The 25634-nt window shown below is 42.5% G+C and overlaps 1 protein-coding gene across 3 annotated transcripts in view; it reads right to left on the bottom strand.

The window, feature by feature from the left end:
- Positions 1–25634, bottom strand: part of grik2 (glutamate receptor, ionotropic, kainate 2) — a 559972-nt gene that overhangs the window by 221122 nt on the left and 313216 nt on the right. For all 3 annotated transcript variants that reach the window (XM_047360663.1, XM_047360664.1, XM_047360665.1), the window contains one exon: positions 102–245. In XM_047360663.1, the coding sequence (XP_047216619.1) occupies positions 102–245 (144 nt within the window). The remainder of the gene's footprint in view (positions 1–101; positions 246–25634) is intronic.

The following is a 25634-nucleotide window of genomic DNA, read 5'->3' as shown; positions in this document are numbered from 1 at the left end:
ATTTACATTCCAACCTTGTCTGCTTTTCTGAGAGGATCTGTTTTCTGTGTGAAGGTACTGTGTATGTTGAGGACTGAGACTGAATGAAGACTACTATCTACCTCTTTGATGAGGGCCATGAAGCGGTTCCCGAAGCGCCAGGGCTTGTGTCGGTTGCACTGCAGTGAGCTGACAGTGATCTGTTGAGATTGCTGCACGGCCACGGCCACCACGTGCACAGCATCGTACATCAGTGCGGCGTCCGTCTGCAAACCAAAACAGAAGGCCATTAGTGCGGAAGTCAGCTCAAAGCAGATCAGTAGACAGTTGCCATGAATCTACACACATTCTCAGAAATGTTGGTATTTTCATATCTGTGAAAGCCTTACTTTAACACTCACATGGCCCTGTCCTCACGTCTTTAGCATCGATGTCATGAATGTAACAATTTTCTGTTAATGTATCTTACACAGGTCACTGTTTTAATTGTGTTTCAGCAACAGTAACAAATTTGTTATGAATAGAAAGGCACACATTATGAGTAGTGTGCAGTCACCTCTCATTTGTTCTGTATATTTTCCAAAAAGCCAGACATTTCTATAATCTTTTAGTCCTTTTGAGTAAAGGTCTCCAGACCAGAAGTATAATTTGTTTTTTTTATCAAATGGTTGCAGTACTATACTGATGATAGTGCTTCTTTAGCAACAGACAATCAATCAAATACTCTAACCCCAATAAACTTTTGTTTTCTCAGGACCAAGTTTCAGTTGTGTATGAGAACAGAATCACTTCCATTGGCAGCTGAAGTGGCTTTCATTCACTCAGCTTTAATATAGAAATGGATTGGAACAAAACGATGTTCACCGTCACTTATCTTTGTGCTGTTTGATTTGATAAAACATGTCACAGTGTAATTAGGGTTGGGGTCAATTACTCTGTTAATGGTTTTAGTTCACAAATTGGGATATTTGTGATGCACTGACTTGCCCCCCAAGTTTTGTCTGGAAGGAAAAAAGTAACAACAGAAAAATTCTAAAGCAGTCAGAGCTAAAAAAAAATAAAAGAGTGTAGACCAGCTGAAGATTTTCATACAAAAAGAGTAGTAAAACTAATAATAATAATAATAATAATAATAGCTCAAAGAAGTCACATCTGACATGATCAATTTATAAAATATTATCCGCACACTTTGTTAGGATAGTAACTTAATCTAATCTTGATCATTTTAGCTTAATAGACAGAATATAGGAATCAGTAATGGCGACTTAGGGGACAGACATGTTTGTAGGAGCTTTGCGGGCACCCAGATATTTAGCAACATTTCCTGAGGCATTTTCCTCACATTAGCAAATACTGAAACCATATTATGACCTTGGAACAGATCTGGACTAAAAAACACAAGACAATCCCCAACACTAAGCACAAAAACACCTAGCTGGACCAGCAGGCTAGCGTCACTTCGGCTATGAGCTTAGCTTAACATTGCAAAGTGACGAGAAAAACAGTATCTGTCTTACATCTGTCTTACCTCGAGTTGGAACCTGGGCTTGCAAAAGCACTTGAGGTAATGACAAATAGGATTATGTTGAAAATCAGAGAGAAGCTGGATGCCCTGGCTAAGACAGTCATTTCGCACACAAACAAGCTAAAGAGGGCTAATGAGCACCTGGACGAAGCAGAGGACAGAGTGGTACAGCTAGAAGCAGCTAACAAGCCCTTTGCATCTAAACTACAAGCCCTGGAGGAGAAAGTTAAGACACTTACAGATCACACTGATGATTTGGAGAACAGGGGGCGACGAAAGAATGTATGCATATTCAATATCCCAGAAAATACAGATGGCGAGAATGCTTTAGACTTTTTGGAACATTGGCTACCAATTTTTCTCGGGGTGGACGTGAAAGATGACAGGGTCAGGTTTGAGCGAGCACACCGCTCCCTCTCACTCAAACCTGGAGATGACCAGCAGCTGCACCCGGTCATTGTTAGATTCCACTCGTTTCCAGATAATCAAAGAGTGATAGCGACAGTGTGGCAAAGAGCAGCTGGAGGAGACATCACCATAAATGGCATTAAGATTTAGTTCTATAAAGACTTCATTGTTGCGGTGCTGTACAGGCCAAAGGAGTTTGCGGAGGCTAAGAAGCGTCTGAGAGAGATTGGTGCATAGTATTCCATGCTCTACCCTGCGAGGTTGCGGGTGTCGTTCAGTGGGACAAAAAAAATCTTCCCATCGCCAACTTTACAATTTCACACAACCAGCTTGTTCAAGACTTGCTCAAGACTTGAGTTAAATTTATTTGATGTTTTTTTATAAGGGTCGAAATATGTTCATATATAACCCACTTTATTTGTACTAAAAACTAGTTTATGTTCGGGGGGGGGGGGTGTCAGCATCATTATTTTGCAACCTAGGTATTTAACTTAGGGCGCCTGCTCTGTCCCCTACTACGCTTTGTATCACTTTTGTTAAGTGTTGTGTGTTCATCTTGAGAAGGGGGGGAGGTCTTCCCCCAATTGAACTCTTATTTCTTTGTCGATTCCCAAGTTTAGTGTTTTTTTTGTGTGTTTCTCCTTTGTTTTCTTTGGTTGGATCTGGTTGGATGTGTTTTATATTTTATGGTGCAACCTTAGATTGTTGAAACAGTTTGATCTTCCAAATGTCCTATTGACAGCCATGATTAGGTTATTAAATAATGTAAACCATTGTTTATGGATGTTGGACAATTTGTTGCTGAATGTTGGACCATATGTGTGCTACTATGCCTTCCTGCGTCAGCTGCCATTATGTACCCCAGGATAGGCTGCTAGCACAACTCCCAGCAGGAATTGCAGCTGCAACCACAACTCCCAGCAGGAATTGCGTCGCAGCTCTGATGTCACAGTGGACTATGTAAGGGCACCGGAGACGCCCACCATTGCTTTTCACGCTGGAAACCGGACCAGTATCTGGCAACTGAAGCGCATCATTCTGGAGAAAAAATTCCACGTGGACTTTCATTCACACTCCCCCGTTGGCCAACAAGAAGAAAAATTCATGAAAGAAGTTCCTGGAATAGGAAGGCCAGAAACTTCACTTTAACGATCAAAGATGTGAATTCAACACGTGACCAAAACCCCACTGAGGTTTAAAGGAGATGGAATTGCCATCCTTGTTTTTGTTCCAGTCGACTACTTACAGTCAAGTCATATTTTCCCCTTTCGCCAAAGGAGGCCAGAGGACGGGGATTTGACCGCTTTCCTGACGAGTTAATCGGGGACGCGCGACAACTCCTCCCCTTCTCTCTCTTCTCTCTTCCCTCTTCTCCACAGAAGGCAACAAGTAACCCGTTTTGTTTATTTCTATTAGAAATAGCTTGGGCAGGATAGAGTAGGATTTTAGGGCGATTTAGAATCGCCACTTATAGCCAATGTGTTCTAAGTTGTACGTGCATGCCATGCTTTGTTGAAACTTTGATTGGTGTGGGACTCTGAAAGCTGCTGTGCTTTGAAAGCTGTGTGTGTCTCACTGTTATTGTTCGAACACCTAAGAGCCGAATCATTTTAAAGTTGGTCTGCTAGAATCTCATGGTAGAAACTCACCATTTTATTTGTCTTCACCCTCGTGTTTTCACTGGTTGCCACCTAAATGTTTATAACCCTTTGTGTGCGCTGAGCTTACAACTTCGGGGGTTTTATGACTGCTTGTGCTCCCAAAGCTCCGTTCAGCACCATATTTCCTCTTGTTTTGCCATAACTGCTGGTTTGATTTTCATACACACTCAAGGCAGTTTTATCTTGTTTAGTCATTATTTTACCCCTTTTTTTGTAGAACTTTGCATGCTTAATGAGGTGAAGATTATTGAATCGGAATAGTGAGGTGTATCAGGGCTGTTGATTTAATAAATATTCACGTAGAGAAAGCGTTTGTGTTTATTTTGAGCAAGAGTGATTTGTCTGTCAAAATAAGGTCAAAGTTCCCCACATTTTGGAGAAATGGTTAATTAAACAGTGACATCTAGTAATAGTAATCAATTATTACTGAGAATTTAATAATTGTAATTATCAAGGGCTTTGAGCCACAATTACAACACCAGAGGACATCTCTGATTTCGAGGGGTACGTAAAGACTTTTGGTTAAAAAATAAATTTTTCTCAAATTATGATTGTAAATTATACTCATACTCGTCATCTTCCGCTTTATCCGGGACAGGGTCGCGGGGGCAGCAGACTCAGCAGAGACGTCCAGACGTCCCTCTCCCCAGACACCTCCTCCAACTCCTCCGGGGGGAGCCCAAGGCTTTCCCAGGCCAGCCGAGAGACATAGTCCCTCCAGCGTGTCCTGGGCCGTGTCCTGGGCCTCCTCCCGGTGGGACGTGCCCGGAACACCTCCCGAGGAAGGCGTCCAGGAGGCATCCGGTATAGATGCCCGAGCCACCTCAACTGGCTACTCTTGATGTGGAAGAGCAGCGGCTCTACTCCGAGCCCCTCCCAGATGGCCGAGCTCCTCACCCTATCTCTAAGGGAGTGCCCGGCCACCCTACGGAGGAAGCTCATTTCAGTCGCTTGTATTCGGGATCTCGTTCTTTCGGTCATGATCCAAAGTTCATGGCCATAGGTGAGGGTAGGAACGTAGACCGACCGGTAAATTGAGAGCTACTCGTTGCTCACTGCTTGGCCTTTTGTCCTGTAAGACTATAAAACTTGTAAGGACCCTTTGCAACAACAATCCCATTGTTGTCAATACTGTTAAAGCTTGGTTTGCAGTGTGAAAGTTAGAGGGTAAATCGTCAATGACTACTCTGCACTCCCCCATTCAAGGAAATCCTGGTTTTGAGCCAGGTATGACAGATACAGGCTATAATGTCTGGACATGCCAGGGAATTAAAAAGATTAGTGATTTATTTGTGTATTCTTGCTTATCTTCATTTGAGTTAATTCAGAATAAATATGGCCTCCCTAGTAGCCATTTGTTTAGATACCTCCAAGTTCCAAGCTCCAAGGAGGTTTATACACCACACTCTCGCCGCGCCAGTGTTTGTTTGAAAGGTAACTTCAGTCTTTTGGCCTACTGACTGCCCAGACTCACCCTGAACCCAGTGGTATCTTACAATGTTGAGCCTGGAAAACCAGTAAAAAAAAAAAAGTAAAGTTTACGCAGTTCTTATTATTCTGATTTGATGGCTGGTTACATTGACGGTAGTGATTGGTTTTTGCTCAGAACGTCATCTGCAGCAGTGAATTGTGGGTAATATACTTTGGCGAAGTCTGCTAATATGTGGGCTTCTACGGATGACTCTGGAGAATTGGGACACACTACGCACTCAATTTACCTTGACTATGTGTTGCGTCTTATGTGAAATCAACAGTTATGTTGTGTAAGCTGTAGCAGTGAGCGGTGCGGCAGATAACCAACAATGGCAGATATACTTATTTAGGGCAGCAAAGAGATGATTAGAAAAGGCCACAGAATCATACATCCATAACAGTACATTTAAAAAGATAGTTTCTATTTCCATTATGTGTGTGTGTATAAATATATATATATATATATATATATATATATAAATGGCTCAAATAGATTGGCAATGTGTCGATGTGACACACATATTGATCATATAATTAATTACAGATACTTCTCAACTTCTCAACTCATTGTGTGAATACAGCACAGCTGTCCATAGAACCAATTTCTTCTAATACTGCCTCTCCACTGTCTTAGGGTGTATTCACACCTGCCACTTCCAAATGGACTCTGGTGCAGTTCACTTATAATCTGATTACAAACTGGCCCCAATCCAACCCCACTACAGAAAACATACGTCTCTTTGGACCTAACAAGCCACCGTAGCCAGTAGCAAAGGTGTACGCTGTACTGAAATCATACCTGATCACTGTTTAGCTGTATGTTGCTTAGCAATGCTGCTACCGGCATGTTGTGAACAGGGCACGCAGAGCATGTCACCTCCTTCAGCTTGCAGCACACATTCTCTGACCGGATTCCAAAATTATAAATAGAATGCTGCAAAACTGTGCTCAATGAGCTGCTCTTGACACTCACAATAATATTGCAGCTGTAATAACAATACAAATATGAGGAACAGAGGGACGGCACGTAACAGTCTGTCAGTCAATCGTTTTCTACCGCTTCTTCCATAGTGGGTCGTGGGGAAGCTGGTGCCAGCAATCTATGGGCGGGAGGCAGGGTACACCCTGGAGAGGTCGCCAGTCCATCGCAGGGCAACACAGGCACACACAGGACAAACAACCATGCACAAACTCATTCACACCTAAGGGCAATGTAGAAAGATCAATCAACCTAACAGTCATGTTTTTGGACTGTGGGAGGAAGCTGGAGTACCCGGTGAGAACCCATGCATGCAAAGGAAGAACATGCAAGAAGAACATGCAATCTCCATGCAGAAAACCCTGGCTGGGAGTCGAACACAGGACCTCCATGCTGCAAGACAACAATGCTACCAACTGGGCCACTTGCTGTTTTCCTCAATTTTCAGGTCTGCTGCTTCCCAGCCCATCATTTCTGTCCAAAGGGAGCATTGATTGTCATCTGTGTGGCTTCGTTAATAAGTAATGGTTCACTTGCAAAACGTTCAAAGTAATAGCAAACCACACCAAACAAAAAAAATAAAGTCTGCTTTTGGTCCGGACCAAACAAGCAGGCCAAAAGACTTTCCTGGTGTGAATATACCCTTAAACATTGTTAAACCAGGACCAGAAACAGATGTAGATCAATGCCAAAAATAGAACCAGAAGAATCAGGGTCTAAGAAGTTAGGAAGTGACATTTGTTGGCACCAATATTCAAAAATAGAAGAATGATGATCATCAGTAGCTCTTGGTCTGAGGCTCTATGCAGAACCTTGGCTCATGGGAAGAGTAAAATAAAAAAAAAGGTGAGAGATCAGCTCACAACTATACAGGAAGAGCTTGTTAATGATCTGTGGCAAGCCTTTCTCAAAGTCCAGACTGCTTTATGAATCTGGACCAAATAGTAACTCCATCCAAACCCAGGCCATGGTGTGCACAATCCAGGCCAAATCACAGAATTTGGCTCATAAAACATGGGATATCAGACTTGGTCAATGTGTGCATGTGATTTAACCTTTATCCAAAATCAAAGTGTTAGAAGTACATCCTCACACTGACATCCGCAGGGAAAAGCAGTAAAAGAGATCTCTGCTGCTGAAAGACTGACTGACTTTTTAAGCTCTATGTGTTACGACCCTGAGGTGTTTGGGTTTTGATTTTCTGTTGAGTGTTTATTTTATTAATTTCCTTCAGAGAGGGTCTGTCAGGATGTGTGCTTTGTCTGTTTGTTTGGTGCCTTTACTGTGCTTAGCCCCTAAATGGTGTGGAACCTGGAGGAGAGGTGACAGGTGTTCTTCATTCCCTTGATTACCTACTGAGGAGTATATTAGGAGGAGGCTGCCAGCAACTCACTGCCAGAGTGTTGTCCCTTAGTGGTACAGCTCAAGCCACATTACCTTGTCTTGTTCTTGCCTTGAACTTTTAGTAATTTGAATTTTGTTACCTTGCAGGTTTACTAGAACCTGACCTTGCCTTGTCGTGTGGAACTCTGCCTGGATTAACAACTTTTGGAAAGAAGCTATCCAACTCCATGAGCAAAGACTCTAACCACTCGTTACTTCATTGGACCTCACCGGTTGGCAGCCTCCTGAATTCTTCGCTCCTTGGATTACCACTCAAGAACCCTGTCCACCCTCCTCCTTCCACTGTGCCAACTTCTGAAAACCCTGGACCGTCTTATCATTCTGGCACACCATTATCCACCATCATCTACCTCACGGGTAAACAACAATTTGGTCTCTGTGCTCCTCCACCCTCTGGCGGATCATTCCATCATCCCAGTAAGGCTGAATTATTATTCTTTAGTTTTTGACCCTGAGTATTCCCTGCTTACCATCCTGTTTATTTTACAGTTGGTTTCCCGGTTCCAGTTTCCCTGCCCACGTCACTACACTGTAAATAAACTCTTCACCGAAAAACTTTGTCTCCTGAATTGCTTTCTGCATGTGGGTCAAATCCGTTAAAACCAATATGACAGGGTCAAGGACAGTCGTGTTCCTGATCCTGAGTTCACAAAGGGGACAGAGAAAGATCCATCACTATTCCTGTTCCTAAGTTCTCTGACAAGGGTGTCCTGGTTGACACGCCTTGTGTTCCTGACACAGAGCTTTGTCAAGGGTTCTCCTTTGTGGGTCCCAGTCTTTTGAGCACCACCATGGTTTCCAGTCTCCTGAGCTCACATCCTTGGTCCTCCAAGACTCCCGGTCAACCTCCTAGCAGGGATTTACAAGAGTCTTCCATGCCTCCCGGTCAACCATGTGACAAGGTTCTTTGTGGGTTGTCCCTGTTTCCTGGTCGCCCTTCTGACAAGGGTCTTCTTGGGTTCCTCCAGTTACCTGGTCAACCTCAAGACCTCCGGCGTTGGCTTCTAGGGATTCACCTCTGCGAGTCTCCAAGGTTCCTGCGGCTCAAATCTCCAAGGATTTGTCTGTCACTGCCATTGGTGTTCTGGTCAGGCCCCAGATCTTTGTGCTTCCTTGGGACCACCTTCAGGTTGCCTGTCTGAACTCCATGCCTCCTCGAGATGACCTCCGGGCCGGCTGTCTGAAATAAAGTTCTTTGGATTTTGTTTGTGGTAGTCCGTTATCCGTACTTGATCGAAGGGTTCTGTCAGGATCTTGAGCTGTTTGGGTTTTGTGTGTGTGTGTGTCTGTGTGCATGTGTGTGTGTGTGTGTGTCAGGGCAACAGAATAGTACTTGCTCCGAAACCAGATAAAAATTGTGTTGGAACGAGGACCATTGACAGAGACTAAATGAGAACTAAATATTACTCACTGTAAAAAAAAAAGAAGGGAACTTGGTGCACAAGTCAGAACACGTACAAAGCATTGTGGAGAATGTAATTGTCAAATTTAGGTTCACATCTGAACATTTTTCCAAAAAGTACTTTTTCTCTACTTTTTTATGAAACATACATATATTTGACTGACAGGCATTTTTTAAAAGACCTTTTCAAAAACAATCGCTTCTCAACCGATTTGGGTTACTATCACATTAAATAAGATTACAAAGTTTTCAAGGTTAAATAATGTTTTAATTGCATTTAATACAATCCAACCTGATTTGTTTTGTCAAACTCCAGAAGACTCAGGTGGAGGCCTCAACAATCTCCTGGATCAAAGACTACCTGACAAACAGACCACAGTTTGTAAGACTGAAGGGTTATGAGTCTAACCAGGTAGTCAGCAGCACAGGAGCACCACAGGGGACTGTACTCTCACCATTCCTTTTCACTCTGTACACCTCAGACTTCCAGTACAAGACAGACTCCTGTCATCTGCAGAAATACTCGGATGATTCTGCAGTCGTGGGGTGGATCAGTGATAGACAAGAAGCTGAGTACAGGAAGGTGGTGGACCGCTTTGTGGCATGGTGTGGAAACAATCATCTCATTTTGAACGTGACTAAAACAAAGCAGATGATTGTAGATTTTAAGAGAAACAGGAATAAGTCAAAAACTATTTCTATCATGCGAGAAGAAGTGGAGGTGGTGGAGGAGTATAAATACCTCGTTGTTCACCTGGACAACAGACTAGAGTGGAGATGCAACTGTGAAGCCATCTACAAGAAGGGACAGAGGAGACTGTACTTCTTGAGGAAGCTTATATCCTTTAGTGTTTGCAGCAAGATGCTGCATATCTTCTATAAGTCTGTTGTGGAAAGTGTGATCTCTTCCGCCATCATCTGCTGGGGAAGCAGCATCAGAGCCAGGGACTTAAAAAAGCTCAACAAGCTGATAAAGAAGGCTGGCTCTGTTCTGGGGACTCCTCTGGAACCTCTGGAGATCATTGTGGAAAGACGGATTCTTCGTAAAATGAAGAACATTATGGAGAACCCTGAGCATCCTCTTCATGAGACAGTCCTACAACAACAGAGTGTCTTCAGTCAGAGGCTTCTTCAGATCTGCTGTGAGATGGAGAGCTACAGGAGATCCTTCCTGCCCACAGCCATCAGCATCTACAACGGCTCTTTGAAGAAACCTTCATAACGAGCTACAACAACATTTAATTTCCCTTTAGGATTAATAAAATATTTTTTAATTGAATTGAATTGAATATCCTGTTTAAGGACACAGATGCAACAAATCAGTGTTAGAATTACAGGTTTTCTCAAAGTCAATCACAGAGTGTGTGAACAGTATTATTTACAGTAGCCTAAGTATATTAACTCAGCAAAAGAAACCAACAACAAAAATGCTCCCTTGTGCAGCTTGATGTTCACAGATAGAAACATTTCCCAGCCTGTGCTGCCAGAATTCAATGTCTTCATCCACGTTAGTTTATCCATATGTTAAAGTCTTGACAGTGAACAGTTGGCCCAAACCAATCTATCAGAGAACTGCCAGTCATTCACGCTTCACCAAAGAAGACTATAATTTTGCAGATCCTCGGAAATAAATAAATAAATAAAACAATAAATCGAATTAGTGTGTGTCTCGCTTGATTGAAAAGCAATTAACCCAGCTTTCCACAGTTGTTGCATGGAAACTGTGCCCCAGGGTGTAGGAGAAAGCACTGTACTTTCTTAAGGAAATGATCTCAAACCTTTATTTATTTCCAACTGGAACCCTGAGCAAGCATACAATCTAGGGCCTGAGAAACCAGTATGGCTGTTTGCATGTGTGCGTAGGCACATGTGTTAATGTATGTATAATTTAATCTGAAACAGCTTGTGTGTAAAATTTGCACTGTTTAACATGAAACATGGCAGAATGTCTGAAAGCATGAATAAAAAGCAGAATTGTGTAGTAATCTGTGTTGAGAAAAAAGGTGCTGGAGTCAAAATTCTTTCCTCTTAGACTGTCAAATAGAGTAAGATGCGTTTAAATGTAGGGTCTGATAAAGATACCCTGACAATCTGGATACATACAACGTGAGCCCCTTCAAACACCATGAAATGTTCTGCTCTAAAGCAGTTCAGACACAAACCTGTCTGGTGATCTTCACTTACTGTTTGGACCAATGCTTCACTTGTGATGGCATCATTTAAGGGAGAGGCACTAAAGTGTGGCTGGGGCCATTTGTGGCCCGTGGACTGTTTTTGTGCCACCTCCGATTGCAATTCAGAAATGATGCAAATTTGGTCTTCCAGCAGAAGTGATGCAGATGGACATTATTTTTTTTTAAATGAAGGCAAAATAATTGCAGATCAATTAAAATCTTTATATAATTGAAAATGTTAGCCACACCAAAGTTTTCTATTTTAATAACGTTTGCATTCACTTTAATTTTGTAAAGCGGGCCAAAACTAACTGATTTATATCTTTCAGTCAAGCCCAAAAGAAAGTACAAACTGGAGGCTTTTCCTTTAATACGGCAAACATGCAAAACCCTTTTCAAGTTTTGGCAATACTATGATTTCCATGAACATTTCCTAGAAAATCTGACAACTGTTGTCATGATCTGGTGTGTGAGTGTGAGTTTGAGTGTTGGTGTGAGATGGAGAGCGTGGCTGCCTGCTACATCCTCCACACCTGTCTGCAGTCTCCTCATCTGGCTGCTGGTATTTAAAGAGCTGCGGGCCAACCAGCCTTTGCCTTATAGCCTTTGATGGTGAAAGCCTTTGATCAGGTTCCATGGCAAACCCAGGTCTCTCCAGCAAATCATCTCTATGACAATCCTTTCCAAGAAAATCCATCCATGGTCGCTCACTGCAGCTCTACCGTCTATAGCTGTCACCAGGACCAGGCTGCCTGCTCTCCAACACTGTTTAGTCTCTATCAAGATTTCCAGTCTTCATCGCTCCACTTTAAGGAAATCCCCTCTGTGATGTTAATCCACATTGTGACAGTTCCTTCCACAAGCCAAAAGAACTCCTTCCACTCAATTCTCTCTATCCACTGCGAAACAGTGAGTCATTCAGTTACCTTCCTGATTATTTGACTTGGCCTTTTTCAGATCAACCGCTTCATCTAACTTCTCTCTTCCTTCAGACGCCGTTGAATCACAAACAAAGAAGCCTTTCTTTTTGTACAGTTTTCTCACTTCACTTTGTGAATACAAATTTTTTTTGGGATATAATCTGAGTTTGGAGATGATTCTACCTGTGGGTCAGTAAACTCTTCAGAAACATGACCACTTTGTTTAGTACAGCATGCTCATATTGTTTAGCAGGTAAAAATATATGTTTCACACTAACGTTTTGTTCTTCTAGCATTTAAATGTTTTTTGGCATATTAGTGCTTTTGACTTGACAATTGTGGGCCATGTGATGAAAAGACTGGACACCACTGGGTTAAGGCTTTGAAATCAAACATGACCTGACAATCTCTTCTTTGTCAAATCAATTTGCAAAATCAGTTAGGGTGAACTGTTCCATCGCTATTGGATCATTCCTTCTGGGTGTTTAATTTTGCATCCTTTTTGTTCGAAAGGTTTTACCCTAAAATGATCAAATTTTTATAGTATTTTGAAACAAAGAAGACGGTTTGACTATAATACAAAAATATAAACACAACTAATTGTTGAGAGTTGGAGATGGTACAGATGAAGATGTTGAGGTTCTCTTTGGTATTGAAAAGGATCGATAGAATCAGGAATGAGTACTTCAGAGGCTCAATTCATGTTTGATATGTTGGAGATAAAGCCAGAGAGGCCAGCATGAGATGGTTTGTACATGCTGAGGAAATAGGAGGGAAAGCAAGGGATAGCGAGTACATCAATAGAAGGATGCCAAAGCTGGAACTGCCAGGCAGGAGGCAATTTAAGAATGGAATAAAAGTGCACATGGAGGTAGTGGGCAGCCACGGTCGTGGCAGATGGCCGCTCACACTGAGCCTGGTTCTGCTGGAGGTTTCTTCCTGTTAAAAGGGAGTTTTTCCTCTCCACTGTTGCTATATGCATGCTCAATATGAGGGATTCCTGCAAAGTCAACGCCAGTGACTGTCCACTGTCTCACTGGCTCATCCGGGAGGAGTGACTGCTACAAGTCACTGACTCGGTGCAATCTGTTGGGTTTCCTTAGATAGAAAAACTTTTTATCCAATTAAATAACTGAATCTGACTGCACTGTTCAATGGTTAGGATTAATTGGAATGTATGTACATGACTTTTGTGAAGTGCCTTGAGACAACATGTGTTGTGAATTGGCGCTATATAAATAAACTGAATTGAATTGAAGATGCAGAAGATAGGGTTAGATGGAAATAGATGACTTGCTGCGGCAACCCCAAAAAGGTGAAAGCCAAAGAAAAAGAAGAAATAGACTAAGGACATGGACTACTGGATTACTGTGGTCTGATAAGACCAAGATAAACTCATTTGGTTCAGATGGTGTCAAGCTTGTATGGTGGCAACCAGTTTGAGGAGTACAAAGACAAGTGTGTCTTGCCTACAGTCAAGCATAGTGGTGGGAGTCTCATGGTTTGTCGCTGCACGAGTGCTGCCAGCTGTGAGCTACAGTTCATTGCTGGAACCATAATGCCAACATGTACTGTGACATGCTGAAGCAAGGAGTGATCCCCTTTTTTCCTAAACTGGGCTGCAGGGCAGTATGCCAACATGAAACTGTAAGTATTTGATTATGGATTATAACTATTTAGCAAAATTATACTTAAAAATCATAATTCAGAAGTAATAAATTCTAACCAAAAATCATTTCTTACACATAAATTCAATTCAATTATATTCAAAAATAATTTTTTAATCCCAAAAGGAAATTAAATGTTGTTGTAGCTCATTATGAGGGTTTCTTCAAAGAGCAATTCAACGATAACGGCAATTTCTTCAAAGAGAAAATGCCACAAAATATGATAATATTATAATTATATATTATATATAATATAATATAATATAATATATATTATTATATAATATATATATATATATATACATATTATATATATAGATATATATAATATAATATATATTATTATATATAATTATATATAATATTATAATTATAATTCATAATATGAGCTATAACAACATTTAATTTCCCTTTGGGATTAATAAAGTATTTTTGAATTGAATTGAAAAGCATTGGGGTTTTGTGTCTGTAGCTTAGCAACAACTGAGCTGATGGCATCACATGCAGTGTCGGCAACAGCGGAAGGTGGAACGTAAACTGTTGCCAAAATAACACTGGTGAGCTCTCTGGGTAAATAATATGGACAAAAACGTACTGCAAACAGTTCAATATCTGGACTGCAGAGACGACACTTCACAGTTACATGTCCTGGATTACACCATCTGTTGTTCGCAAGTACTGCCAGTCCACCTCCTTTCCATTTGCTGCTCCTCTTTAAATCTCTGTCTCCTTGTATGGTTAAAAAGCCCGGCAGAGAGACACTGGAGTCGGGGATATGATCCTGCAGCCACGTCTCAGTAAAACACATAATACTGCCCGGTACTCTGGCTGGGTCCTTTGTAGGGCTTGGAGTTCATCCAACTTGTTTCCCAACAATCTCACATTGCCCATCATAATCGACGGAAGAGATGGTTTGAACTTCCTCCTTCTCTCTCTTCTCTTAGCTTCTGCTCTGCATCCAAGGCGTCTCCTTTTCAACTCATCGGGATTTGGGGTTGTAGTTGAAGTATTATTTGAGCTTTTGAGATATTAATCAGCTGCTCCCGGTTGTAAGAAACAACCCCGTTGCCATGGCAATGCATCATAACAAATGTCCAAAAATAGAAAGTATTAGGAAAAATCCTCCAAGCTGCACAGCATCTGACACTGGAGAGGACAGTTGTCCAAAAAAAATAAAAAATCAACTGTATCCACCACAAGAGGAATAGTTCCCAAAAAAGAATAAATCAGAATCAAAAGTAACAGAGCTACTCCAACCTGCTGCCACCTTGAGCGGCACAATTCTAGAACAATTCTAGATCAGAGATACACTCTGGGGTTGTGATTATTGGGCTAACAGCACTCAGTAGTTAATTATTTAATTATCATTAATAATTGATAATTATTAACCAAAACCAAGCTAAATGTCACTGTGTTAACAACCGTTTTACCGAATGGTGGGGAACAATAACCTCATCTTGACAGATAATCACTCCTACATAAAATAAACACAAACGCTGTCTCTTTATCTATGTGGACATTTATTAAACAAACAGTCCCTTACACTCACTATTCATGTCCAACAACTTTTCACCTAACTAACGCATGCACTACTTTAAAGAAAATGGGTGGTAATATTTACTAAAAAAGGAAGTATAGATGGAGATCAAACCAGCAGTTTACGGAATGAGTGAGACTGAATCAAAGCTTTGGACTGACTTTAAAAAATAGAACAAAGTTAATTAAACAGTGCACCTTCCCCTTATTCAGTGATGCGTCTCATTAGCAGCCGTCAGCAGACAGAACAGTAGAACAAGGCAACTTAGACAGCATACAGCATCGAGCAGCTTGGTTCTGAGCCCACTGACACAGCTGTTGGCAAACTGATCTGAGACAAAAGGGTAATAAACTTCCAAGTGGTAACCAGTGTGAGAACAAAGCGCAATAAACTGCTGAGACAGTAGCTACATTTACATGTACCAAATTTCACAATCGGATTAAAATGTATTCAGAATAAAAAACAAACATTTATATGGACATAAGTAATCGGAATAAAGCAGCCGATCAAACTAAAGATGTGTAATGTAAACTTGCTGATCTGAGTATTCTGTTAGCATCTAGCCAGAGCGACTAGCCACTCAAGGCAGAAATATGTCACATTGATGCAGGGTACATTTGCACACTCAGTTCGCCTGATTCAGAATAATGTGATCCTGTCAAAGTTTACATCGATCAGATTGTCAATTGGCATAAACCACCCCTCTCTATCGGATTACAATTTCATTCCGATCCTGACGAATCCGATCAGAATATTCTGTCTGACATGTTTGCACGACACATTTTTAGTCCAATCAGCTGTTTATTCCAATTACTTATGTCCATGTAAATGTAGCTTCTGGGATAGTTGGGGGTTGTAACACGAGGTACAAACCACAGCCTCATGTCGCTTCCAACTCCACTTCCCTTCCAAGTCCACTTCAAGAACAGCAGTCAAAACTAGTTCAACAAGACATTACATGCACGTACAAGTTAACACATTGGATTAAATGTGGTGACCAGATAACCTTAATTTTCTACACCTTTTACCCTGCCTTTGAAGAAAAAGGAAAAAGAACAAAATTACTTGATGACAACTCTCCTTCTGGGGATAGGCATGAAGAAAAGAGGGGGCTTCCTCCTAGGAATGTATGAAGTTGTGAGTGTTGCGTGTCTGCAAGCCAATTTAAGTCATCTTCTCCTCCTTTGTCCAAACTGGGAAAAAAATATGATGAATTGTTGGCAGTTGACTGAAACACACAGGGAGGAAGATTCGTCCCCTTGTGGGAAAACATCTGTGGGTTTTAATATGACGTGAGTAGGACGCTCCCGTCAGGTCTCCGATAAGAATATACATTTTCTGATCTTCTTATATCAGCAAGATTTCCAGTTTTGTCAAGTTCTTCCATGAATTGGTCAGTGTGGAGAAGGAAAGTAGACCTCCCACGAGCTTCTGTTTCTCCAGAGATTGCTTCCTTTGCTCGAGACCGATGATGGTTCACACTGGAATAGCAATTAGTATTAGCTAGCTATTTACCACCTCTGCTGGTGACGTTAGAGCTATAATGCATGCTGGGAGGTGCAGTCAGGTTGTTTACCTCTATGAATGGACGGTGGCCCAACAATACCAACCCCCAAAACAGCTCCATGATGACCACTACCTTGCTAAAGAAACTATGGGTAAAGGTTCTGGACTGGCCAAACATTTCTCCAGACTTAAACTCTATTGGGCATAGCTATTTACCACCTCTGCTGGTGACGTTAGAGCTATAATGCATGCTGGGAGGTGCAGTCAGGTTGTTTACCTCTATGAATGGACGGTGGCCCAACAATACCAACCCCCAAAACAGCTCCATGATGACCACTGCCTTGCTAAAGAAACTATGGGTAAAGGTTCTGGACTGGCCAAACATTTCTCCAGACTTAAACTCTATTGGGCATCTGTGGGGCATCCTCAAATGGGAAGTGGTGGAGTGCTAGGTTGCAACATCTACCAGATCTGCGATGTCATGATGGAGGAGTGGAAGAGGATTCCAGAGGCAACTTGTGAAACTTTAGTGAACTCCATGTCAAAGTGAGCTAAGGTGGCTGTGGAAAATTATTGTGGCCACACAAAATATCGACAATGTGGTCACAATTCAGACATTATTACTTAGGGGTGTACTCACTTTTCTTGTCAGTGATTTAGACAATATGGCTGTGGTAAATTTACAAATTTACACTACTATATAAGCTGTACACTGAGTACTTTATATTGTATACAAGTTTCATATCTTCAATGTTGCCACATGAAAAGATACAATAAAATATTTACAAAAATGTGAGGGGTGTACCCACTTTTGTGAGATACTGTAGGTGCTGTACAAATTCTACAAAAGGTTTCATCTGCTGCATATTGTGGAAAGAAACTGTAACTTTATAAATGCTGAAGGAGCTACAACCATTAATGTTATACTTTTCTTTCCTATAGAAAGTACTCCTGGAATCAATGCTTCTGTGTTCTTTTATTGTCTCTGCTCTGTTCTTTCAAACCTCTAATTGGTCGTGGCAGATGGCCACTCACACTGAGCCTTATTCTGCTGGAGGTTTCTTCCTGTTAAAAGGGAGTTTTTCCTCTCCACTGTCGCTACATGCATGCTCAGTGTGAGGGATTGCTGCAAAGTCAACGCCAGTGACTGTCCACTGTCTCTACATGCTCATCCAGGAGGAGTGAATGCTACAAGTCTCTGACTGGATGCAATCTGCTGGGTTTCCTTAGATAGAAAAACTTTTTATCCAATTTCCAACTGCACTGTTTGATAGTTGGGATTTCTTGGAATGTATGTAGCTGACTTAAAATCTCTGTGATTGGACTGAAGGAACTTGAGACGACATGTTGTGAATTGCGTTATATAAATAAAACTAAATTAAAGTAAAGTGAAGTAAAGTAAAGTGAGGACAGCCTTTGATATCAGGCTTTTGACCCTGGCTGACATAATATTTTGTGTTTGAATGTGAATGGGTTTATTGGGACTGCCAGCTGCATGACAGGCCGGCTCCATCTCGGCGCAGAGGCTGAGAGTGGATACAATTGTGTCATGTTCCCACAGCCATTCATTCTCTGTGCAATAAAGCACACAGGCTCACAGGAACCTTTTTATAAGCAGAGTGACACGCTGTCAGTTATTCAGTGTGTGATGCTGGAAACCGAACTCAGCAGTTTTACATTTGAACTTAGGTTCTCACTAATACACACAGCTAAAACTGGTAACTACTGCTTATTTTGGGAGCGATTTTTGGAAGTCGACATTTCATCTCAAGCTTTTCTTTTTAACAGAATCAAAGTTAGAAAAGTATGTGATGAATTAAATATCCTCTTAATTAAAGTAAGCAGTCAAATGTATTCAGTAGTGTGAGGAGTGGAGCTAGACACACATAAGCTGGAGGAGTTTTGGCAGCAGAATTTCTTCCCTTTCTGCTTTTCCCTAGTGCAAGCCTCACAAGTACCCATCAGGCAGACATGCAAATGATTCAGCAACACCAGCACTTCACTCTATAAACATCTCATTAAAACTAATTATGTCACTCCTCAATGAAATTAAAACTAAATGCTTTAAAAGCTGTTTTTCCTTTGTGTCAGCCAGTATGAGCATTATCCCTGACATGCTCTATTTTTCCACCATATTCTCACCCTCCACTGTCTTTATTACTTGCAGTACCCTCATACTCACATGAGTGATTTATTGACTCTCCTAAGCTTTGATTAATTTCAACACTAATGAATTGTTAAATGCCCAGGTTTTATTTGGCGGCTGCAGAGGTGTCCCTGCCCCAACTCACACCTTTACTCACCAACAACCTCATCATTACCGTGGAAACAAAGTGGCAAGAAATTGCTTTCTACCATAGTGGATATGGGGTTATCATTTCCTAACACTCATTCAACCAAACCCTTTCTCTTTGTTTCCTGTACATAGTAGAGCCTTGGACAAAGAAAGAAGTAAACTTGCACTGATCAAATACAAATGACCAGCAAACTTCTCTAGTAATAGGTAATCCAATTCTACACAACATATAACAACACTTCTCTGAATCCAAAATAGGAGTGGGCGATATAATGAAACTTAATCATAAATGATTAAAATGTGTTGTTGTTTCTTAAAGCAGAAATATCATAGGATTGTCTATAGGGCACATTTTATGCATCAATGTGTTACGTTCTTGCACAGATGCATCTGTTTCCTTGTTTTCCTTCAGTTTTTAAAATTTATGTTGAAAGATTAAAAGGTGACTATTTTTGATGATTATTATTATGTTAAAATAATGGTATTAACTTTAAGTCATTTACTGTTTTAGAATGAAGCAACAAATGAAATTTTATTCTGTACCATGGAATGAAAAACCCCAGGATTTCAGATTGTCCTTTAAATGCAGCATCTCAGATCTGCCACTGCAAACACAACCAAACATCAGGGAACTTAAATATTTCACACACACTGAACACCATGCACTGTTAAGTGGAGCTGTATTTGGGACTATGTAACTGCCCAAGTAAGGCTTTTTGAAGTTGTTTTTGTCCCCATTTCATGCAGAAGAAAACAACATTCCTCTGCCTCCAGCTGCCACCAGGTATTTCTAATGCTAAGCATGTTAACTTTGAGTGGATGTTTTCGTCTTGAGAATGGCCTGATTTGTCTGCTTAACCTTTTACCAGCTTGGAGTCCTAGCATTTTAGCCAACCGTTTATGCTCGGCAGGACAGCCAGAATATTTTGAGCCTTAAGTAGTTTGAAGAATATCTATTTTATAACATCTGAACATCTATGCCGTCTGACCTTCAATGTTATATTTTAAAGATAGGCTAATTAGTCTTTTAGGTTTTCATACTGTTCCATCCTTTTATGTTGAAAGATGTCAATTGCCAATTATACTTGAAACAATCTAGTATTATACACTCACTGAACACTTTAGTAGGTAGACTTAATCAATTGCTTGTTAACACAAATAGCAAATCAACTAATCACATTGCAGCAATTCAAAGCAAGCTTTTCTGTGTCAGTTCCATGAAAATGACCAAATAGGTATTCCTGTGTCATCATGTGTAGGTCAAATGTCATTTTTATATGAATGAGGTCTGTGTTTATCTGTTTATCAGTTGTTTTGATCAACACAGATAACAATGCAACCTGTGTTCCTGACAATTGCTGTTCATCTGGGGAAGTATGAACCTTGTGTGGCGTTAAGACAATTTCTTTATCTAACAAAAGGCAGCAAGAGAAATCTGGCAAAAAACATCATATTTATATAAATCAATTTATATTCCCTTATAAACCTTAAATGCAAAAGTAAGAGTGGAAACCTGAGACTTTCATTTTGAAATTATTACAAAGCTTTATTTTAAAAGACCATATTAGTCCCATTTCCATAGCTGGTTTAGTTCCAGTAGTACTGTATGCTGTAATTCTGCAATAAATTGCTTTGTTAAATTTTAAGGTTTTATTGGTATAATACGTTAAGGTCTTATTTAAAGGTTCAGCATAGTTTCTATTTAAACATTGGTTTAGGACCATCAGTCATATGGAACCTTGTTCCTATGCTAAAATCGCTGTGTAAATAGTTACAATGGCAAAATGAGACTTTTATTTAGAACATTTCAGCAGTAGGGTTAAACCCAATGCTGCAATAATCTGGTGTGTAAAATATGAAGGCTTTTCATTTATAGAGTATTTTTGGGTCTCATTTTAAAAGCCCAGCATGATGGTCTTTTAAGGACTGGTTTAGTTCCAATAGTAATATACAACTTACTTTCTCAGAAGTGTACAGTGTAGATCGTTGAGGCTTTTATTTTTAGATTATCTATCAAGTTTATTTAGAAAATCCTAAAGACTGAAACTGTGTAGCTCTGTCTAGACCCACTTGGAACTTCACACCTTATATACTCATTATCACACAAAACTATGACCATGGCTTTGATTTTAAATAGCATCTGGTACACATACATTAAAAGCATGATTCGTAAATCCACTGCTGGTTTGAGCTCCTCAGTAATTTAGAATCAACGTTAATCCACCTTTTGCTGTAAAGTAGTTAAAAACTGCAGAAGTGTATTATTTTGTCGAGTATATGTCAATTTTATCTTAAAGGGCCGAACTTTGGCCTTCTCCCTCAGAAGAGGCAGTGTTCTGTTGCCATGGTAATCAGCGCCTTCACTCAGCACACACGTGTCTGTATATGAGCAGTGAGTGATAGCTGCAGTTGATTGTCACACACCGAATGTCCTTAAGTTACAGTCCCTTAAAGGAGCTGAACAACTGCCCCATGAACAAAATTAACATAGTGTTTGAAAAATATTTGAACAGCCATAACTCATCCATGATCATGGAGAACTTCATAGCTCTATTTTAAGTAAAACATAGGATGATGGAAGAAATTTCTGTAACTCCTGCGTTCATGCTCAAAATGTCACTGAAAATACAATACACAGAGTTCCGAGCTTTTTGACTTTTGTGTGAACAGGAGGGATTTCACAGAAATTCCTGAGACCTAGAGCAATATCAAATATATTATGTGAAAGCAGATGTGTTAGACTGAAAAATGACCAAAAAAGGTAATTATAGACAAAATAGTGAATTTTGATGATTGCTTACTCACCTAACTCCATTTATTCTAAGTCAATTCTATTCAAAAATGTTTTATTCATCCTAGAGGGGAATTCAATGCTGTTGTAGCTCATATTATGTAGGTTTCTTCAAAGAGCTGTTGTAGATGTTGATAGTTGTGGGCAGGAAGGATCTCTGGGCAGGAAGCCTGTGGGCAGAAGACACGCTTGTTGTACAACAATCTCATGAAGAGGATGCTCAGAGTTCTCCATAATATTCCTCATTTCATGAAGCATCCTTCTTTGTACAATGATCTCCAGAGGTTCCAGAGTAGTCCCCAGAACAGAGCCAGTCTTCTTTATTAGCTTGTTGAGCTTTTTTAAGTCCCTGGCTCTGTTGCTGCTACCCCAACATATGATGGCAGAAGAGATGGCACACTCTCCACAACAGACTTATAGAAGATATGCAGCATCTTGCTGAAATCACAGAAGGACCTAAACTTCCTCACGAAGTACACTCTGCTGTGTCCCTTCTTGTAGACAGCTTTACAGATGCATCTCCAATCCAATCTGTTGTCCAGGTGAACACCGAGGTATTTATACTCCTCCATGATGGAAATAGTGTTGATCGATTCTTGTTTCTTGTAAAATCTACAATCATCTCCTTTATTTTATTCACGTTCAAGATGAGATGATTGTTTCTACACCATGCCACAAAGCTGTCCACCAGCTCCCTGTAATCAGCTTCTTGTCCATTTCTGATCCACCCAACAACTGCAGAATCATTTCCGCAGGTGACAGGAGTCTATCTTGTACTGGAAGTCTGAGGTGTACAAAGTGAAGAGGAATGGTCAGAGTACAGTCCCCTGTGGTGCTCCTGTGCTGCTGACTACCTGGTTAGACACACAACCCTTCAGTCTCACAAACTGTGGTCTTTTTGGCAGGTAGTGTTTGATCCAGGAGATTGTTGAGGCCTCCACATTGTTGCATAAATTTGGAAGAGGGTCACAATTTGCCTCAGACGTCAGAAAGGCACTGATCCATCCTGCCAGATTTTAACTCAATCTAACATGGGATAGAGAGAAGCAAGAGATACCTGAAAGGATGTGCAACAAACAAATCTGCAGCAGCTGTGTTATCTTATTACGTTCGCATTGACCAGAATCTGAGGAATGTTTTCAAAACATTGTGTAATCTATTCCACAAAGCAAAAAGGTAGTTCTGACTGCAGCCGAAGCTCCAGCATAGTGCTTGCTAAGGTGTAGCTAATAAAGTCGCTTGTGAATGATGGTAGCATGCACTCTCAAACAATTTTATTAGCTACACCTTATGTTTGTCTTTGAACGCCATGTTTTTAACCCAAGGAAATCATGTTGAAATCAAACTTTTTACTGTAAAGACATTTTGATATACAATATTTTTGCTCCCCTCCTTGAACCGTCACCTTAACGTGGTGGAGGGGTTTGAGTGCTCAAATGATCCTAGAGGCTATGTTGTCTGGGGCCTAAATGCCCCTGGTAGGGTCTCCCATGGCAAACAGGCTCTAGGTGATGGGTCAGACAAAGAATGGTTCAAGAACCCCTCATGAAGAAAAAAATATCGAGGCACGTGACGTCGCCCGGTACGGTGGAGCCGGGGTCCCACCCTGGAGCCTGGCCTGGGGTCGGGACTCGTCGGAGAGCACCTGGTGGCCGGGTTGGTCCTCGCGGGACCCGGCCGGGCCAAGCCCGAACGAGAGACGCGAGGCCATCCCCCAGTGGGCCCACCACCTGCAGGGGGAACCGTGAGGGACCGGTGCAAAGAGGATTGGGTAGCGGACGAAGGTGGAGACCTCAGCGGCCCGATCCCCGGATGCTTAGGCTGGCTCTAGGGACGTGGAATGTCACCTCGCTGGGGGGAAGGAGCCTGAGCTTGTGCGGGAGGTCGAGAGAGAGGGGCTGAGCTGTTCACTGATCATCACCTGGTGGTGAGTTGGATCCGCTGGAGGAGGAGAAAGCCAGACAGACTTGGCAGGCCCAAGCGCATAGTGAGGGTCTGCTGGGAACACCTGGCGGAGCCCTCGGCCAGGGATGTATTCAACTACCACCTCCGGGAGAGCTTCGACCAGATCCCGGGGGATGTTGGAGACATAGAGTCCGAGTGGACCATGTTCTCCGCAACTATTGTCGATGCTGCTGCCCATAGCTGTGGCCGTAAGGTCTGCGGTGCCTGTTGTGGCAGCAATCCCAGAACCCGGTGGTGGACACTGGCAGTAAGGGATGCTGTTAAGCTGAAGAAGGAGTCCTATCGGCTGTGGTTGGCTTGTGGGACTCCTGAGGCAGCTGACGGGTACCGTGAGGCCAAGCGTGCTGCGGCCCGGGCTGTCGCAGAGGCAAAAACCCAGGCCTGGGAAGAGTTCGGTGAGGCCATGGAGAAGGACTACCGGTTGGCCTCGAAGCGATTCTGGCAAACCGTCCGGCGCCTCAGGAGGAGGAAGCAGTGCTTTGCCAACACTGTTTATAGTGGGGGCAGGAGACTGCTGACCTCGACTGAGGACATTATCGAGCGGTGGAAGGAGTACTTCGAGGATCTCCTCAATCCTGCCATCACGCATTCCGTGGCGGAAACAGAGGCTGAGGACTCGGGGTTGGACTCTTTCATCACCCAGGCTGAAGTCACCGAGGTGGTTAAAAAGCTCTGCGGTGGCAGGGCTTCGGGGGTGGATGAGATCCGCCCTGAGTACCTCAAGTCTCTGGATGTTGTAGGACTGTCATGGTTGACACGCCTCTTCAACATTGCGTGGCGGTCGGGGACAGTGCCTCTGGACTGACAGACTGGGGTGGTGGTCCCCCTTTATAAGAAGGGGGACCGGAGGGTGTGTTCCAACTACAGGGGGATCACACTCCTCAGCCTCCCTGGTAAGGCCTACGCCAGGGTATTGGAGAGGAGAGTCCGACCGATAGTCGAACCTCGGCTTCAGGAGGAACAGTGTGGTTTTCGTCCCAGCCGTGGAACACTGGACCAGCTCTATACCCTCTACAGGTTGCTCGAGGGTTCATGGGAGTTTGCCCAACTGGTTCACATGTGTTTTGTGGACCTGGAGAAGGCATTCGACTGTGTCCCTCGTGATGCCCTGTGGGGGGTGCTCCAGGAGTATGGAATCGGGGGCCCTTTATTAGGGGCCATCCGGTCCCTGTACGAGCGGAGCAGGAGTTTGGTCCGCATTGCCGGCACTAAGTCGGACCTGTTCCCAGTGCATGTTGGACTCCGGCAGGGCTGCCTTTTGTCGCCGGTCCTGTTCATAACTTTTATGGACAGGATTTCGAGACGCAGCCAAGGGCCGGAGGGGGTCTGGTTTGGGGACCAGTGGATTTTGTCTCTTCTTTTTGCGGATGACGTGGTCCTGCTGGCCCCCTCTAGCCAAGACCTACAGCATGCGCTGTGGCGGTTCGCAGCCAAGTGTGAAGCGGCTGGGATGAGGATCAGCTCCTCCAAGTCCGAGGCCATGGTACTGACAAGGGTGGCTTGTCCTCTTCAGTTTGGAGGGGAGTTCCTGCCTCAAGTGGAGGAGTTTAAGTATCTCGGGGTCTTGTTCACGAGTGAGGGAAGAATGGAGCGGGAGATCGACAGACGGATCGGTGCGGCTGCCACAGTAATGTGGGCGCTGTGCCGGTCCATTGTGGTGAAGAGAGAGCTGAGCCGAAAAGCAAAGCTCTCAATTTTCTGGTCGGTCTACGTTCCTACCCTCACCTATGGCCATGAACTTTGGGTCATGACCGAAAGAACGAGATCATGGATACAAGCGGCTGAAATGAGCTTCCTCCGTAGGGTGGCCGGGCACTCCCTTAGAGATAGGGTGAGGAGCTCGGCCATCCGGGAGGGGCTCAGAGTAGAGCCGCTGCTCCTCCACATCGAGAGGAGCCAGTTGAGGTGGCTCGGGCATCTATACCGGATGCCTCCTGGACGCCTTCC

This window comes from Girardinichthys multiradiatus, chromosome 3 (assembly GCF_021462225.1).
Source record: "Girardinichthys multiradiatus isolate DD_20200921_A chromosome 3, DD_fGirMul_XY1, whole genome shotgun sequence".
Lineage (NCBI taxonomy): Eukaryota > Metazoa > Chordata > Actinopteri > Cyprinodontiformes > Goodeidae > Girardinichthys > Girardinichthys multiradiatus.
Note: the sequence above shows the minus strand (reverse complement) of the source record. Positions and strands in the feature narration are given on the sequence as shown.